Source organism: Oncorhynchus clarkii, chromosome 21, assembly GCF_045791955.1.
Source record: "Oncorhynchus clarkii lewisi isolate Uvic-CL-2024 chromosome 21, UVic_Ocla_1.0, whole genome shotgun sequence".
NCBI classification, from domain to species: domain Eukaryota; kingdom Metazoa; phylum Chordata; class Actinopteri; order Salmoniformes; family Salmonidae; genus Oncorhynchus; species Oncorhynchus clarkii.
Window position 1 is genome coordinate 29,288,881 of NC_092167.1, and position 20,253 is coordinate 29,309,133.

The 20,253-nt window shown below is 42.2% G+C and overlaps 1 protein-coding gene across 3 annotated transcripts in view; it reads left to right on the plus strand.

The window, feature by feature from the left end:
- The window catches only part of LOC139378835 (acyl-CoA oxidase 3, pristanoyl), a 31,562-nt gene extending 15,490 nt beyond the window's left edge, over window positions 1–16,072 (plus strand). For all 3 annotated transcript variants that reach the window (XM_071121373.1, XM_071121375.1, XM_071121374.1), the window contains 4 exons: window positions 6,047–6,221; window positions 6,481–6,548; window positions 6,982–7,068; window positions 15,332–16,072. In XM_071121373.1, the coding sequence (XP_070977474.1) occupies window positions 6,047–6,221; window positions 6,481–6,548; window positions 6,982–7,068; window positions 15,332–15,451 (450 nt within the window). In that variant the 3' untranslated portion in view covers window positions 15,452–16,072. The remainder of the gene's footprint in view (window positions 1–6,046; window positions 6,222–6,480; window positions 6,549–6,981; window positions 7,069–15,331) is intronic.
- The last annotated feature ends 4,181 nt before the right edge of the window (window positions 16,073–20,253 follow it).

The following is a 20,253-nucleotide window of genomic DNA, read 5'->3' on the forward strand; positions in this document are numbered from 1 at the left end:
CTGAGTAAGGTCAGATAAAACACTAAACTACTGGTCCTCCACTTTCATCTCCATCATCACTTTCATGATTTTATTTGAACATTTATACAGCTGTTTTTACATTGATGTCATTGCATTTCAGAAGCTGAAAGGTAAGATCTGCTTCTCTACAGGCACGTGTACCAACCAAGTGCTTCTAGAACAGTCATTAGCTAGGTTTCCATCCAATTGGCGAAAGATTTTCATATAAAATATTCTAAAACAATATGCGCATTTTCCCACCAGAGAGGTTTCCATCAAATTGACTTGTTGCGGATGAAAGGCTGTGCGTCATGACGTAGTGCACATAAAAATAACTTTTGCGGTTAAATTCCCATGTACTGAATACAACTCTACCCATGGTTTTGTCACAAAAACTATTGCTATATATATCAAATGTGCCCAGTTTGGTCTTGTCACATGCGCTGTAGCCCAGGGGTTTTCAAACTGTAGTCCACACCCCACTAGGGGTCTGTGGTGGTACTGCAAGGGATCCGCAAAGTTATTATAGTATTTTTGGGGGACAAATTATTTTATGAATATCGCTAGCTGTAACAGAATACTATTGTGTATACCATTTTTATGTCTCTGCATCCGTTTTGAAAGAAGTTATAGGTAGTTTCACGAGCCAATGCTAACTAGCAATAGCGCAGTGACTGGAAGTCTACAGGAAGAGCATGCTAGCTTTTCCTGTTCATCCGACTCTGGGAAGTAGATAAAGTGACAGTAATCTGAGCTAATTACAGGGTTTTTTTCTGTATAGAAAATTCTTAGGCACGCTGTGGTCATTTTTAGGATGGAAAAACAGTTTGTCAACTTAAATGACAAAAAAACAGAACGTATGCAGAAAATATATTGAACTAATATATATATTTATGACCGCCTCGCCTGGTTCACCAACTACTTCTCAGACAGAGTTCAGTGTGTCAAATCGGAGGGCCTGTTGTCCGGACCTCTGGCAGTCTCGATGGGGGTGCCACAAGAGTTCAATTCTCGGGCTGACTCTTTTCTCTGTATACATCAATGATGTCGCTCTTGCTGCTGGTGATTCTCTGATCCGCCCGTCTAGCATCACTACTCTGGACGGTTCTGACTTAGAATATGTTGACATCTACAAATACCTAGGTGTCTGGTTAGACTGTAAACTCTCCTTCCAGACTCACATTAAGCATCTCCATTCCCAAATTAAATCTAGAACTGGCTTCCTATTTCACAACAAAGCATCCTTCACTCATGCTGCCAAACACCCTCGTAAAACGGACTATCCTACCGATCCTCGACTTCGGCGACGTCATCTACAAAATAGCCTCCAACACTCTACTCAACAAATTGGATGCAGTCTATCACAGTGCCGTCTGATTTGTCACCAAAGCCCCATATACTACCCACCACTGTGACCTGTATGCTCTCGTTGGCTGGCCCTCGCTTCATTCGTCGCCAAACCCACTGGCTCCAGGTCATCTATAGGTCTTTGCTAGGTAAAGCCCTGCCTTATCTCAGCTCACTGGTCACCATAGCAGCACCCACCCGTAGCACGCACTCCAGCAGGTATATTTCACTGGTCACTCCCAAAGCCAACTCCTCCTTTGGCCGCCTTTCCTTCCAGTTCTCCGCTGCCAATGACTGGAACGAATTGCAAAAATCACTGAAGCTGGAGACTCATATCTCCCTCACTAACTTTAAGCATCAGCTGTCAGAATAGCTTACAGATCATTTCACCTGTACATAGCCCACCTGTAATTAGCCCACCCAACTACCTCATCCATCACTCCAGTGTTTAATTGCTAAATTGTAAGTACTTCGCCACTACGGCCTAACCCTAATCTTACCTCATTTGCACACACTGTATATAGATTTTTTTATATTGTGTTATTGACTGTACATTTAGTTTATTCCATGTGTAACTCTGTGTTGTTTGTGTTGTACTGCTTTGCTATATCTTGGCCAGGTCACAGTTGTAAATGAGAACTTGTTCTCAATTCGCCTACCTGGTTAAATAAAGGTGTGCGTGTGTGTGTGTGTGTGTGTGTGTGTGTGTGTGTGTGCGTGTGTGTGTGTGTGCTTGTGTGAGAACTAACAATCAAATAAAAGTTAGTCAGGAACAATTGAAAATTCCCAAAACCAGGCATTCAGGCCACATGGCCATTGATTTTGTTATAATGTTTGAGCAGAGGAATACAGCATTAGCCATGGAAAAATGCATTGAATTGCAAGAAATTACCTTTTAAAACAAATCAAATGTCTAAACTCCATGCCAAACTGTGTCGAATTGCTGGAAATTAGCTACAAAACTGCAACATTTTATCTCAGCTCAATACATATAGATCTTTTTTTATTGTAAAAAATTACCTTTATAACGGCAACATTTTGGGTCGCCGGAGTGCCTGGGTGGGGGTCCCTGGGCAAGAAAAGTTTGAAAACCCCCGCTCTAGCTAACAGCTTGCAGATACAGTGCGGGTTGGCTAGCCTACATGATGAGATTGTTATGGACAAGCGCGAGATAAGCCAGGCATCAATCATCACTTCACCAGAATAAGACCCTCGATATTTATTGGAAAGGAGCGTCAAGCTCATCACCGTGCAATTTCACCACCCTTTGAAGATCATCAGAGCTTATTTCATCTGTAGCCTTATAAACTGCATTCTTTCTCGAGTCGTAGTGGGACGACCACACAATGTGTAATCGCGTGACTCCACATTTCGATATGATGGTCATTATATCAATATTTGCACATAAAGCCATTTCCGCCACCATTTCTCGCATAAATAATTGTACAAACACAAAAAGATCCCACCTTGTCTAGCGTTGAAAGATTAGTGGAATCTGTGTGAGTAGCTGGACAGGTAGGATGACTGACAGTGAAGGTGAACAGAGGAATAGAGGAATGGATGAGACTGAGGCAGGAATCCCTTTAACCATAAAGTGGTATATTTACTGAGTAGTGTGGATTCATGGACGCACAGAACTTCTGGATCAGATGTAGTTAAGGAAGAGAAAGCAGCGAGATCAGGCGATGGCAATTTCCTCCTTTTATGGAGTTGAGATCTGTCGGACATTTCCACCTGACCTAATTAGAGCGCCCCTGGTCCAGCTGAGTAAATGGCAATGAATTAAAGGAGTATTCCACCAACTCCATGGGCCTTTTCTACAAGCGTATTGTTTTGTCAACATTTGGAAAGTTTACCGACACATTTTCTGTTTCCATCAACCTGTCATGAAATGTACTCCACTTGCATAAAAGCGTTGGATGGAAACCTGGTTATTGACATTATACAGTCACGTATCAACTATAATAAGGCTTAGTCCAATGATCTCTCCTGATAATTTGTGTATTTTTAGTGCTTTATAATATAATATTTAACGTGATGGCATGGTGAATATATTTCAGCTCCATCAACTCTCTCCTCCCCACATAGTCCATGAAGGCAAGGCTCCCACATTCCAGTAGATACTGTTGCAGTCACAATACAGGATGTCCGAGAAGAACACACCCCATCACAACATGACCCCACAGCACTGCACTCTGAATTATCTAATGGTTCTATGATATAATAACACAAAACAGATGGTTTCGAGCAATGTTAAGACCGTAAAGATGCAGCTACGGTAGTGTGTAATAACGTAAATATAAACACATCTTCAGTCGAGCATGCATCCTTACGGAGTTTGACAGGTTTAGCCTTCCATTGAGCACGTGTCATTACGAATCGAGGGTCTTTTGGGTGTGCATGTTCTTGTTTCGTACAATGCAAAGTCAGTTGAGCTGTATTCAGTATTAGTTTATAGGCCCAAAATCCTAACTTGGGACTCAAACACACAATCTTATATATATATATACATACATACATACATACATACATACATACATATCAGGGCTGTTGTCAAGAGATATGTCTGTGCCTAACTCAGACTTCGGTTTTCAATCACGCGCTCATGTCAATGGGAAATATACACAGAAATTGGGTTTCATGCACACAGGTTTTCAATTTGGGAAACTATCCCAAAAAGATGACCGAGTGCAGTCCTTTTTCTCCTCTGGAAAGTCTTTGATACTCCAGGTGTGACTGTAGGAGAGGAAGTTTAGAGTAGATGAGATTGATGGAACAGAACACTGATGAGACTGCTGGAGTTTCTTATGGAACCAACATTAGGAATGTGCTGAAGTCAGGAAGACATCTGTTACCACTGACACTCCGAGAGAGCGAGGAGGGGGAGAGCGAGCGAGAGAAAGAAAGAAGACCAGAGTATTTTCTAACTTATCATGTCTCTTCTCTGCCTCTTATCTTCTCTCTTCTTTAAAGGATGCGCGTGCGTGTGCTCTTTAGAGCTGGGACGATAAACCGACAATTATCGACACCAACCACTTATCATGGACATTTTGATGTTGTTGTTAATTACTATAAAATAGCCTATAGGGCCCTGCTAGAGAAATGTGAAGTTTGAAATGAAGCTTGCTAATATGGGTGATTTTTTTTGTTATTGTGACAATTGATAGCTACAAAAATAAAAATAGTTGTAAGGGTAATACAAAAAAAATAAACTGCTGCAAATGAAATCTTTAAATGTATTGTTATCGTGGTAATTCAGTCAATTTATCTTGATATGGATTTTTGTCCATATCGCCCAGCTCTAGTGTGTGAAGAGTGAGCGTTTGCTTTGGCAGCTTCCCTAGGCCAGTTGGCTCAGCATGTATGGCTGTGGTGTTGTCCTAACCCGAACCCTGTATCCGGTTAGCTTAGAACAAGGATTAGCTAAAGACGGCTATAGTGTCAACTCACACTTGCCTAATAACAAATGCGTTTATCAGATCTATCAGAATGTGTTTTGACATATTTCATATGTTGCTGGCTGGCTCCAGTTATTGCATGGTTAATGTCTGATAAGACTACTTCATACCAATATGGTAGGCTAATTCATGATTGCCTGCAATGAAAACCCCCCATAGGAACCGAACCCACTGCGGCTAGAAAAAGGGTCCGTTGCAACCATTCAGACAGCGAAGAACCCTCTCCAAGAAAAAGGTTATTGGAGTAGAAATATTGTTCCATAGAACCATTGCGCACTTCAAAGAAATTCTCAATAACCTTTTTTTTCTAGAGTGTATGACCAAAACAAGTTTGAACTCCACTATGGTGCCACATTATGACCAAAGGAAGTTTGTTTTCATATTCGCTCTATTAAGTGTCAGTGTTTTTAGTATTTTTCTAAAATATTTGTCCATTACTGATGATTACTTCACCCATTGCAATAGAGGGACATACGGACTGACTGACCTAATGGAAGGAGGGGGGGGGGGGCGTACAGCCAGAGAGTCCACAGAGGAGGTACAGCCAGAGAGAGATCTCATACCCACACCTGGGTTCAAATAGTTGAGCCTTTGCTTGAGCCTGGTTTGAGAATGCCAGATGGGTTGGAGTTTGCACTTTTGGGACTTTTCCGTCAGTTCCTTTGGTTTTGCTGCGCAGGCAAGCTCAATCATGCTCATCAAGCTCAGCTAAAAGTATTGGAAATTAAGCAAATACTGTTTGAACCCAGGTCTTGTGTGAAATGACATGCAGAGAGGAGGCAGATCCAGAGTTCTCTCGTACCCAGACCAGGGGACTAGGCGGGGAACACAGCGACCTTGGCAGAGCGGTAGAGGAGTTCAGAGGCGTGGGAGAGGATCTGTGTTCTCTCTGCCGACATGGAACAGGAAGGGTGGGCATCGCCCAGTCAAGGCCAAACAGGGGGAGAGGCACAGACACACAATTTAATACCAGGACTGAGAATGGGGGTTATGATAACTCGAGGGGGGGTAGTGGATTGGGGTTTGTGTGCGTTTGGTTCACTCTCAAACCTGCAGTGTTTGGAAATTGGAATCTAGTAAACACTGTTTTTTTCTCTTGCTCTCTCTCTATGCGTACGTACGTTTAACTAGTATAACTTGTCACTTTTTGTCATTCCTACAGTGTTAGTACAAGTAGCTTTTTACATTTCCAAACGTTGCGCTCTCTGTGTTTGCGTACGTGTGTGTCTGTGCATATCCAGGTGTTCTACTGCCGTTCCTTGTCCATCGTGTACATAGAGCACACCGTGGTGCAGAGGTTCCACGACCAGACCCATGATGAGGACACACCGGCTGGTCTCAGACCAGTTCTTAAACAGCTCTGTGCCCTCTACAGCCTGTGGACCCTCAGCAACCACATGGCCACGCTGTACCAGGGTCAGGTTCATTTGAGTGCTGGCCGTCTTTCTCATTCAAGTTTGACTTCCCCATATTCATATAGGGTCTGATCTAGGATCAATTTATCCTTTTACATAATAATGAGTAAGATAACATGGACCAGGTAGGCCTGACCCTAGATCAACACTCCTACCCGGAAACACTTGATTCATACATCTCCCAAAGTCTGTATCCTTGTGAGAGTTAAGCACGCCTGATTATGTATTATATTCTGTGTGTTGTTGTTGTGTTCCTCCAGGGGGTTATTTCTCTGGTTGGGAGCCAGCTGATTGGATCCAGCAGGCCATCCTCACCCTCTGCTCTCAGGTCAGTTCTCATATAAACTAGGGTTGGGCGGTATCCAGATTTTCATACCGTTTCTGTACCATACCTAGGTATACACTTGGGCATGTATGTTTAATACAGTTAAAAATCTATTTTAATTTAAACGGTATTGAAAATCATACTGTTGGGATCTAGAAATACCACAGTGTTTACGGTATAAACAGAATATTGCCCAAGCCTTACATGCATAAACAAATGAGATTGGCCTAAATAACCCATTAAATGTCATGTGGTCTTGAGTTAGTGATGATTTTATTCATATGTTTGGAGGACTGAGGGGGATGACCTCATAGGTGTTTATTGGCTTGCAGTGTGCTCTCTTTAGAGCACCATCACTGTTGTCTGTGTGTATACTCTTTCTGTCTCTCCCTCCATTCTTCCCATTAGTCCCTCTCTCCTTCTCTCCCTCTAACAGCTGAAGGACGAGGCCATAGCTTTGGTGGACGCCGTTGCCCCTCCTGACTTCATCCTCAACTCACCCATTGGCAATGCGGACGGGGAGGTAAGACAAGACCGACGTGTGAAATGTCAGCGCCAGAGTCATATCTAATCCTGATCCGGTGCATTTTAAAGTACATTTTAGACACCGTCACAACTCACTATACAGAAACAAAAATGGAAATATGAACAGTTAGAATAGAAACAGAGGAGCCGAATGAGATTGTGGACCTATGACTGCTTAACTTGCAGGAACACAGAATTACAAACACACACACACACTTGTCTGGTCTTACTCATTTACCCTATTTTAATGGCTGTTTGGATAACGGATAACACTAGGCTTAATACTCATCCATTGATTAAATCATGTCTGTTTGAGTAATGCTAGTAACCTATTCATCCATGCACTCAGACAGTGCTCTTGTGTTTGAAGAGTCTGCGGAGACACAACAACAATTTTTGAGACACTGAGTTTCCACATAGACCATCACAATGGTCCAAACAACAAAAGGTCTCAATAAAACAATACAGAGTGTTCTGCTATTAACCTACTCTTAAAGGATGGAACACTTCTTTTTACTGGAATAGAGCAAGAGGAGAGTTCCAGAGGCTGCTGTCATCTTCCAGTAAACACACTGACCCAAACCTATAAACATACAGGCCCAAGTGTGTCAGCCAGGAGTGATGGTGTGTGTGTGTGTGTGTGTGTGTGTGTGTGTGTGTGTGTGTGTGTGTGTGTGTGTGTGTGTGTGTGTGTGTGTGTGTGTGTGTGTGTGTGTGTGTGTGTGTGTGTGTGTGTGTGTGTGTGTGTGTGTGTGTGTGTGTGTGTCCGCCAGGATAATGCATTACTAAGGAGGGATGATGTCGGAGTGTGTGTATGACCTTTAATTGTGTGTGTCATCTGTTTTGTTAGGAGTCTGGCTTTCAAATGCTCCCCTTGTCTTTCTGGGCTCAGAAAATGGATGCTTTGTTTTCACTCTGTGAAGACTCACAGCTGCTTTCGTTGGCAGACAGTACACACACACACACACACACACAATACTGGACCTGGAGAGAGTGGGATAAACATGCCTTCCTAGCTGAGCTGAGTAGTAGAATAAATCTGTACAATTGTAAGCAAATCTAAATAGATCATTAATCAATATATTTATCATCATTGTTATTTAATAGTGACACTAATAGTAGAACGACAGAACAGTCACAGAAGCATGAGATGGAGTTCTGTGGTAGTAGTGCTGGTGGTAGTAGTAGTGGTAGTACTGGTAGTAGCAAGAATAGTGTTTGTCTTACCTGCTTTTGCTAGTAGCATTGCTATAAAATGTTGTTGGTGTTGCTATTAATGCATGTTCACAGGTGCAAGTTTCAGAGCAGACATTTAACTGAATTAGGGTTGTTTTATGGTGTCGTTGAAGCAATGGCATTTCCTTCCAACCTCACGCAATGGTGTGAGTCTGACCCTCTCTGCTCCCTGGCTGTGTGCTGTATAAGAAACATTTAGATTTTTGACATTTAGCTTTAGTGTGTTTGAGACACACACTATATACGCAAAAGTGTGTGGACACCCCTTCAGATTAGTGGATTTGGCTATTTCAGCCACACCCGTTGCTGACAGGTATATAAATTTGAGCACCCAGCCATGCAATCTCCATAGAGAAACATTGGCAGTAGAATGTCCTTACTGAAGAGCTGTGACTTTCAACGTGGCACCATCATAGGATGCCACTTTTCCAACAAGTCAGTTTGTCAAATTTCTGCCCTTCTAGAGCTGCTCCAGTCAACTGTAAGTGCTGTTACTGTGAAGTGGAAATGGCTAGGAGCAACAATGGCTCAGCCGCGAAGTGGTAAGCCACACAAGCTCACAGAACGGGACCTCCGAGTGCTGAAACGTGCAGCGCGTTAAAATCATCTGTCCTCGGTTGCAACACTCAGTACCGAGTTCCAAACTGCCTCTGGAAGCAACGTCGGCACAATAACTTTTCGTCGGAAGCTTCCATGGTCAAGCAGCCGCACACAAGCCTAAGATCACCATGTGCAATGCCAAGCATCGGCTGGAGTGGTGTAAAGCTCACCGCCATTGGATTCTGGAGCAGTGGAATTGCGTTCTCTGGAGTGACGAATCGCGCTTCACCATCTGGCAGTCCGACGGAAGAATCTGGGTTTGGATGATACCAAGAGAACGCTACCTGCCCCAATCCATAGTTCCAACTGTTAAAGTTTCGTGGAGGAGGAATAATGGTCTGAGGCTATTTTTCATGGTTCGGGCTAGGCCCCTTAGTTTCAGGGAAAGGAAATCTAAACGCGACAACATACAATGACATTCTAGACGATTCTGTGCTTCCAACTTTGTGGCAACAGTTTGGAGAAGGCCCTTTCCTGCTTCAGCATGACAATGCCCTCGTCCACAAAGTGAGGTCCATACAGAAATGGTTTGTTGAGATCTGTGTGGAAGAACTTGACTGGCCTGCACAGAGCCCTGAACTCAACCCCATCGAACACCTTTGGGATTAATTGGAATGCCGACTGTGAGCCAGGCCTAATCGCCCAACATCAGTGCCCAACCGCACTTATGCTCTTGTGGCTGAGTGGAAGCAAGTTCCTGCAGCAATGTTCCAACATCTAGTGGAAAGCATTCCCAGATGAATGGAGGCTGTTATAGCAGCAAGGGGGGACCAACTCCATAATAATGCCCATGATTTTGAAATGAGCAGGTGTCCACATACTTTTGGTCATGTAGTGCAGGTATTCCCAAACTGGGGTACGCAATGCTGTCGAGGGTACGCCAAATAAAAATGTGATTCACTTATTTATTTATTTTTATTCACATTTTTAAACCGTGCATTTTATATTTTCCAATGGGGCTAAACACTTGGGTGAGGTTTTTTTTCTCGCCCTGAGTAGCCTCGTTTCACTGCCAAAAATAAAATGAAACCATCTAGTGTTCAGCGAAATTACAGCACAATGTCAAATACAGGCATCCTAGTCAAATAATTAACATCCAATCACGTTAACCGTTACTTTCTCGCAGGAAACCTTCACACAGACATTTAGAAACTAAACATGACAACAAATATAAAAGCAACAGATACCATTAATAAGAAGCGTCTAGAAGCGTATGGTGAGCTACCGAGTGGCTAGGACAGGCAGGCCCCATACTATTGTGGAGGACTTAATTCTTCCTGCTGCCGCAGATATGGCTGGGACAGTGCTGGGGGAAAAGGCCAAAAAAGCTGTACAGACAATGTCCTCATCAAACAACACTGTTTCACAACGCATCAGTGACATGGCAGGAGATGTTTTGAAATAATTACTGCTTCAAATACAAGCCAGTGAATTATATGCGTTACAGCTGGATGAGTCAACAGACTTGCACAGCTGGTATATGTCCGTTACTTTTATGGAGGGTCAATTAAGGAAGACATCCTCTTCTGGAAACCAGGACAACATGAGAGGATATTTTTAAAGTACTGGACAGCTTTGTGATACCAAATGGACTTTGGTGGTCAATATGTTGGTATCTGTACTGATGGAGCAAAAGCCACGACATCCCTACGCCGCTTGGTACACTGCAGCATCCACCGAGAGGTTCTGTTGACTCATCCAGCAACAGTGCCTCTTCAACCTCAGGAGGCTGAAAAAAATGTGACTTGTCACCGAAAACCCTCACTAACCTTTACAGGTGCACAATTGAGAGCACCCTGTCGGGCTGTATCACCGCCTGGTACGGCAACTGCACCGCCCACAACCGCTGGGCTTTCCAGAGGGTGGTGCGGTCTGCACAACGCATCACCGGGGGCAAACTACCTGCCCTCCAGGACTCCTACAACACCCGATGTCACAGGAAGGCAAAAAAGATCATCAAGGACAATAACCACCCGAGCCACTACCTGTTCACCCCGCTTCCATCCAGAAGTGAGATCAGTACAGGTGCACCAAAGCTGGGACAGATAGATTGAAAAACAGCTTCTATCTCAAGGCCATCAGATTGTTAAACAGCCACCAGTAGCACAGAGAGGCAGCTGCCTATCTATAGACTTGATATCATTGGCCACTTTAATAAATGGAACACTCATCACTTAAATAATGCTACTTAAAGAATATTTACATATCTCACATTACTCATCTCATATGTATATACTGTATCCTTCACTATCTATTGCATCTTTCCAGCTCTGTCACTGCTCATCCATATATTTTAGACTTATACATTCTCATCTCATTCCTTTACTAGATTGTGTTTTAGGTTTTGTTGTGGAATTGCTAGATATTACCTATTACTGCTGCACTGTCGGATCTAGAAGCATACGCATTTCACTACACTCGCAATAACATCTGCTAACCATGTGTATGTGACCAATAAAATTTGACTTGATTTTCCTGCCAAGGGAAAGCCTGAAAGAGGAGACGGACACTACAGTGAAAATGGTTAACTTTGTTAAAGCAAGGCCCCTGAGCGCTTGTGTTTTTTTCTGCATTATGCAATGATATGGCTCAGCGACCATGTAACGCTTTTACAACATACGTGCTGGTTATCAAGGGGCAAAGTATTGACACGTTTTTTTTTTAAATTGAGAGACAACTTTATGAAGCTTTTCTTTAATGACTAATTTTCACTTGTCTGACCGCTTGCATGATGACGAGTTTCTCACACGACTGGCCTATCTGGGTGATGATTTTTTTCTCACCTGAATGATCTGAATCTAGGATTACAGGGACTGTCCTCAACTATATTCGATGTGCTGGACAAAATTGAGGCTATGATTAAGAAGTTGGAGCTCTTTTCTGTCTGCATTAACAAGGACAACACACAGGCTTTCCAGCATTGTATGATTTTTTTTTGTGCAAATACACTCAAGCTTACGGACAATGTCAAATGTGATACAGCGAAGCACCTGAGTGAGCTGGTGTGCAATTACACAGGTACTTTCCCTAAACGGACGACACGAACAACTGGATTCGTCATCCCTTTCATGCCCTGCCTCCAGTCCACATACCGATATCTGAACAAGAGAGCCTCATCAAAATGGCAACATGCGTTTCTGAGAAAATGTTATTTAATCAGAAGCCACTGCCAGATTTCTGGATAGGTCTGCGCTCAGAGTGTCCTGCCTTGGCAGATCACGCTGTTAAGACACTGACGCCCTTTGCAACCACGTACCTATGCGAGAGTGGATTCTCGGCCCTCACTAGCATGAAAACTAAATACAGGCACAGACTGTGTGTGGAAAATGATTTAAGACTGAGACTCTCTCTAATACAACCCAACATTGCAGAGTTATGTGCATCATTTCAAGCACACCCTTCTCATTAACCTGTGGTGAGTTAGTCACCTTTTTTGACGAACAAATAAGGTTTTAAATGTAAGATGGCTAAATAAATAAAGAGATCTATAAGAGATCTTTGTCACTTCCCACGAGCCAATTGTGACAAAACCCACACTCATTCTTATGTTTAATAAATGTGTTGTATAGTGTGTGTTTGTGGCAGGCTTACAATGATGGAAGAAAAGAAAAACATTTGAGAGTGCGCTGACCCTGGTGCTATAGGGCGTACGCAGCTGGTGGTTGAATGTTTGAAGGGGTACTGGACTATAAAAAGATTGGGAACCACTGATGTAGTGTATTTGGTTGACTGTATATTAGGTAGAAACACATTATTTTTTTTAATTACATTGACATTTAGCTTAACACAATCCAGAGACTCATAACAAATGTGGAGCGAGGTAGATCACCACGACAACACCCACCGAAACCCATATCAAGTGTGGGCCAAGAAGTACTAACTAATAATATACCGGTGAGGTCAGTGATTTTGTGCCTGTGTCACAAATGGAACTCTATTCTCTTTTTATAGTGCAATATTTTTTCCAGGGCCCAGTGCACTATAGAGGGAATAGGGTGCCATCACCCTGCAAACATTGTGTGAGTGACTGGACCATTTAAAATTACATAAATCATGCATTGTCAAATCAACACCCTGCCTGAGGTGTTGCCAGGGAAACAGTGCTGGAGATTGAGCCCAGAAGCACAGGGGATTTCTAGAACTTCCTAGAAATTCTTATAGAATGGGGTTGGAAGCATTGAGGGGAATATACAATGATATACAGTACTATATGTATATCTATAGCTAGAAGATAGGGGTCAAATGTACCTTAAATATACTGAACAAATGGACCATAATGCTTTGTGATGACAATACCCTGAGCACATACAATATTAGTGTCTGGATACTTGACTTGTCATAAAGGCCTTATAACAATATAAATTATTAACATGACATTGTAATCATTAGTGTGGTCTGTCTATAACCCCCTGTTGAGGTCAGTAAATCATAGAGATCAGATAAGACTTGATGCTTCTTCTCCTGTGTTGAAAACACTAAACATAAATATAAAAGCAACATGTAAAGTGTTGGTCCCATGTTTCATGGGCTGAAAAATGATCCACGAAATGTTCCATATGCACAAAAAGCTTATTTCTCTCAATTTGTGCGCACAAATTTGTTTACATCCCTGTTAGGGAGTATTTCTCCTTTGCCAAGATAATCCCATCTACCTGATGGGTGTGGCATATCAAGAAGCTGTTTGAACTGGATGGTCATTACGCAGGTGCGCCTTGTGCTGGGGACAATAAAAGGCAACTCTAAAATTTGTAGTTTTGTCACACAACAAAATGCCACAGATGTCTCAAGTTTTGAGGGAGTGTGCAATTGGCATGCGGACTGCAGGAATATCCACCAGAGCTGTTTCCAGATCATTTTATGTAAATTTATCTACAATAAGCCGCCTCCAACGTTGTTTTCGAGAATTTGCCAGTACGTCCAACCGGCCTCACAACCACAGACCACGTGTATTGCGTCGTGTGGGTGAGCAGTTTGCTGATATCAACGTTGTGAACAGAGTGCCCAATGGTGGCGGTGGAGTTATGATATGTGCAGGCGTAAGCTACGGACAACGAACACAATTGCATTTTATCTTGGATAATTTGAATGCACAGAGATACCATGACGAGATCCTGAGGCCCATCGTTGTGCCATCCATCTGCCACCATCACCTCATGTTTCAGCATGATAATGCACAGCACCATGTCACAAGGATCTGTACACAATTCCTTGAAACTGAAAATGTCCCAGTTCTTCCATGGCCTGCATACTCACCAGACATGTCACCCATTGAGCATGTTTGGGTTGCTCTGGATCGACGTGTACTACAGCATATTCCAGTTCCCGCCAATATCCAGCAACTTCGCACAGCCGTTGAAGAGGAGTGGAACAACATTCCAAAGGCTATAATCAACAGCCTGATCAACTCTTCGTGAAGGAGATGTGTCGCACTGCACGAGGCAAATGGTGGTCATACCAGATATTGACTGGTTTTCTGATCCACGCTCCTACCTATTTTTTTTTTTTTAAAGGTATCTGGACCAACAGATGCATATCTGTATTTCCAGTCATGTGAATTTAATTTATTTAATTTATTTAAATTGACTGAGTTCCTTACAATTAATTTAAGTCAGTAAAATCCTTGAAATTGTTGCATTTTTTTCCAGTATAATATAACTCCTATGTTGTGACCCAAATAGTACCCTATTCCCTTTTATAGTGCACCACATTTGACCAGGGGTGCCCTCCAATGTAGGGAATAGGGTGTCATTTGGGACACGGACATACTAGCCCAGCTGTGACTGTCTTATCGAGATACTGTATACAGTCACCTATTTCAAATCACCACATTGGAAACGTGTGTGTGTGTGTGTGTGTGTGTGTGTGCGTGTGCAACATCTCAATCATAAACCTCCAGTGTTTTTATAAATATTGTCTCTAGTCAGCGTTACTCAACCAGCTCTTCTCAGAAACATCTCAGTTCATAACATAACAAACCTAGTTTAACACCGCTATAAACATAATGCTTTGTACTGTTTCTGTATGTGAAAGGTGTTTTTTGTGGTTGTTGTGACATTAAGTATGTCCGGTTTGTTAGTGATCAATATTGGATAGACGCGAGGGGATTAGCAATAGGCTATGGCATTTTTCGGCACTTCCCTTTGAAAGCCATTCTTTGTCCAAACATACTAATTAAATAAAGGTCAAAATAATAATATTGTGAGTAATGCATGATTAAGATTGGTTGATTTTGACCTTTCATAATTTTGCTTGTAATGCCAACAGTTCTTCAAGTTACTTGCCCCAATTACACACAGCAAACCGCCACTAGGATTCCAGCATGTTACTAAAAAAGAACAAATCATCAATCCAAACAGTTTGAAATGTTGTCATAGTCACACAAAACACTTTGTCCTATCAATTCTTGTTGTTTTCCTGTGTTCCAGCTCTATAAGAACCTGTGGTCCACGGTGATGCAGGGCAACAAGGTTCTAGAGCGCCCGTCCTGGTGGGCAGAGTTCACCTCAGACAAGCCTGTAGTGGGTTCTCTCCGACCCAAACTGTAGGTTTGTAGATCACGGTTCTAGAGTCCTCTGTTCCCCAGTTACACCACCCAGTTTCATCAGCCCAGAAGAAAACAAGAAGAAGCCTTCAGATTAGATGGATCTCCTTCTCCTCACTTTGAAATATGAACTTTGTATTATCAGATATGAAATTAATGACATATTGGGCCTTTTTAAGAGTGTAGAGGCAATGCAATTATAAACCACTGTCTTCCTCTGAATACGGTAAAGAATGATAATCAACTATGTTTGTGGTAATTGTTGGAATCAGTGCCTATGACGGGAAGCACTCTAAAGAGAAGAGATTGTGTTCAAGTACATTTGTTAACACGTTTCAATAGATTTGATGCCAGCTTCTTGATATGATTATGTATCTAACACTACATAAGGTTGTCTGTTTTGTATAATTAATGTAACTGTATAATTAATGTAACTATAAATTCATGTAATGTGAAATAGAGCTTATTTTGATTGCCAAATTATGCAATGAGTCCACGTATATACTTACCACACATATAATAACGTGGTAATATATAAATGTAATAAATTGTGCACATTTTGTAAAATAATGACGGAATAAAGGGTTTGTAAAATAAATAAAAAATATTTCTACTAATACAAATACATGAATTGCATTTATGGATTATTATTTCAGTGAATCAAAAACGAATTTGATATTCTCAGGTCAAGTAACCATGCATGCTTGATAAGTAGTAGCCTTGTCTGAGACCTGCTGACTTGTTAGCTCCCAAAGCCTTTTTGCTCCCCAAGCTAAAAGGTTTTAGCTCAGCTGGCTAACACTCGTATTTGAACTAGAGCTCTGCTATCCGAGCCCGATGGGGCCTACATCGGGTTAGAGAGGAGAGATTTTTTTCACAAAAAATAATAATGCTCCTTGAGTTGTTGGAGTTTTTAAAGTGATGAAAAGTAGCTAACTAACTGCTCTCTCATGTCTCGTCATTGAGCAGCGCAGCCCAAGCAGAGCCGTTGCTATGGATACTCACAGACCCAGACCCGACATGAGCAGAGTGCATGCAGGAGCGAGACAGAGATGAGCAGCTAATGGACTTCACTAACGGAGGAAGTTATTTCTGATATTTCGGGCAGGGCCGAGCCTTCAATTTGTCAGAAGCAGTCGGGCCTGGGTAGGGTAGGGCCTGAAGGTCGTGGGCATTGGTAGGTCTCGGGCTTAAAATTAATGCCCATGCAGGGATCTAATTTTAACTCTAGTGGGTCACATTAGTAGTTTTTTACAATCACATAACATTTAATATTGTTAGTCCTTTTATATTCTCGTATTTTCTCATACCTATCAGTTGAGCTCCACATTGGGCATTCAACATTCATTCCAATCAAAATCAGATTACATCCTTATAAACTCACTAACCTCCCAAAATATCCAGATATTGTTTCTTTAAGCAGGGGTTTTGGTCATATAAATAGACATGGTTTTAAAAATAGCTAGGGGCACCGCTGACTTCTAAAATTAGCTATGTGTTCTTAAGGAGGGACCGGTCGAGGTTCATCCATCTATGGGTCCGAACCAAGTTTGAAAACCCCAAAGATCAGTTATCAACACACTATCTAAGCTAAAAATGTCCTGATATTGTTTTCTTATGGAGGCACTCTAGTCACAGAATCCTACATTTGGCTCTGTCCTCTTAAGAAGGGCGACCAATGTTTAGTTCATCCATCTATGGGACTGAATAAAGTTTGAAAACATCAAAGATTTCCCCAGTTTTGTGTTGTTAGTGTAGTTAGCCTGGCGACACATGCACACAGCACACGCAAGCGTACACACGCATGTACGTCGTCTGGGAAATAAATGTTCATTATTCCACACTAAAACCCTTGTCCTCCGACCTCTGGCCCTTCAAATTAAGTTTACATAAATATGTGGAGGACATATTTTGTCCCAGATGTTACAGTGTGTGTGTCAGTGTGTTCACTTAATCTGGGAAAGAATTGATCCTACATGTTTATGTTGCTGTTTCTTAGTGTATTTTAAACTTTCAAATCAGATAAGGGGTATTTATGAAGTTATAGTGTGTTTAGGAGATTGCCGTGTAAGTATGTATATAATATCAGAGCACCATTGAGAAAAGGGTTAGTCAGTCTCCAACCTTTTCTAGCATGAGTGTGATGTTGTGAGCTACTCATTTTTTTCTAACTTTCTAATAGGCTAATTCTTCTCTTCTCCTCTCCCCTGCAACTCTTCCTCAAGGTCCTTAGTGTACGAGAGAAAGTAGTGCACTGTTTTCTGTCAAAATCCTTGGTAAAGTAATTGTTAATAAACAACTCTAAGGGGGCCCTATAATGTCAGTGTTGTTGTTTTTTCCCCAGATTATGTTTTCTCAGTTTTATTTTAGTTGGTTTTAGATTTTTTTTGTTTTTCACTCTAAAAAATGTAATTGTTTATAGAGAAACATCAAAATTGAATGTTCTGAGTCCATGCTTAAATCACATCAGGAGACCCTTTTCTTTTAGGTCTGGAAGAAAACGAACACATTTATATATTATTTGTGTAAGGAATTGGCTTTGGGGGTGACCAGTGAAATATACCTGCTGGAGCTGCTATGGTGCCCAGTGAATTGAGATAAGACAGGTCTTTACCTAGCAAAGAGTTATAGATGACCTGGAGCCATTGGGTTTGGCGACGAATATGAAGCGAGGGCCAGCCAACGAGAGCATACAGGTTGCAGTGATGGGTAGTATATGGGGCTTTGGTGACAAAATGGATGGCACTGTGATGGACTGCATCCAATTTGCTGAGTAGAGTGTTGGAGGATATTTTGTAAATGACATCGCTGAAGTCAAGGATCGGTAGGATAGAGGGTATGTTTGGCAGCATGAGTGAAGGATGCTTTGTTGCGAAATAGGAAGCCGATTCTAGATTTAACTTTGGATTGGAGATAATTAATGTGAGTCTGGAAGGAGAGTTTACAGTCTAACCAGGCACCTAGGTATTTGAAGTTGTCCACATATTCTAAGTCAGAACTGTCCAGAGTAGTGATGCTAGACGGGTGGCAGGTGCGGGCAGCGATCGGTTGAATTTAGTTTTACTTGCATGCATTTAGTTTTACTTGCATTTCAGAACAGTTGGAGGCCACGGAAGGAGAGTTGTATGGCATTGAAGTTCGTCTGGAGGTTTGTTAACAGTGTCCAAAGAAGGGCCAGAAGTATACGGAATGGTGTCGTCTGCGTAGAGGTGGATCAGAAAAACACCAGAAGCAAGAGCGACATCATTGATGTATACAGAGAAAATAGTCGGCCCAAGAATTGAATCCTGTGGCACCCCCATAGAGACTGCCAGAGGTCACCGGCAACAGTCATACCAAAGACAAAAAATGGTACCAGATGCATCTGCTTGGCACTCAGCATTAAGGAATATAGACTTGGGGTAAGGTACTGCGATAGACTAGCATCCTGTCCAGGGGGTGTACTTGTACATCAAGCTGCCTCAAGCTAAAGAAAGAGGAGATAGGCTTCTGCTCCTATGAGCCATTCCGTCTCAAGGCTACTTACTTACTTAGCGTGTGTTGTGTTCGTAAATTTATTCTGGAGTGCCAGAGTGCGCCCTGGGCGTTCGGAAATTCAGATAGTTGTCAGATGTGCTGATCAGATGTTCGCTCTCGGTGCGTTCAGAGCTCACACTGGAAGCTCTGGCCGAGGAGTACGGTTGATCCAAGCATTTTGAACTCACAATGGGAGTCAAGCACCCAAGCTAACTGGCTAAAGTTGGCTAGTTTGCTAGATAATTCCCAAAGAAATGAGAGACCACCTTACTATGACCATTTTACTCAACCCAGCAGAGCTGATTAGGACGTTTTCATGTCACAGTTGCAAAATTATTCATCCACCTTGGCGTTTTTCCTATTTTGTTGCATTACAACCTGTAATTTTAATGGATTTATATTTGGATTTCATGTAATGGAGATACACAAAATAGTCACCTTTTTTAACCTTTATTTAACTAGGCAAGTCAGTTAAGAACAAATTCTTATTTTCAATGATGGCCTAGGAACAGTGGGTTAACTGCCTTGTTCAGGGGCAGAACTACAGATTTTTATCTTGTCAGCTCGGGGATTCGAGCACCACCAAGCAAGTGGCACCATGAAGATCAAGGAGCTCTCCAAACAGGTCAGGGACAAAGTTGTGGAGAAGTACAGATCAGGGTTGGCTTCTAAAAAAATATCAGAAACTTTGAACATCCCACGGAGCACCATTAAAATCCATTATTAAAACATTGAAAGTATATGGCAGCACAACAAACCTGCCAAGAGAGGGCCACCAACCAAAACTCAGGGACCAAGGCAAAGGGGGCATTAATCAGAGAGGCAACAAAGAGACCAAAGATAACCCTGAAGGAGCTGCAATGTTCCACAGTGGAGATTGGAGTATCTGTCCATAGGACCACTTTAAGCCGTACACTCCACAGAGCTGGGCTTTACGGAAGAGTGGCCAGAAAAAAAGCCATTGCTTAAGGAAAAAAATAAGCAAACATGTTTGGTGTTCGCCAAAAGGCCTATGCGAGACTCCCCAAAAATATGGAAGAAGGTACTCTGGTCAGATGAGACTAAAATTGAGCTTTTTAGCCATCAAGGAAAACGCTATGTCTGGCGCAAAACCCAACACCTCCATCACCCCGAGAACACCATCCCCACAGTGAAGCATGGTGGTGGCAGCATCATGCTGTGGGGATGTTTTTAATCGTCAGGGACTGGGAAACTGGTCAGAATTGAAGGAACGATGGATGGGGCTAAATACAGGGAAATTCTTGAGGGATACCTGTTTCTTCCAGAGAT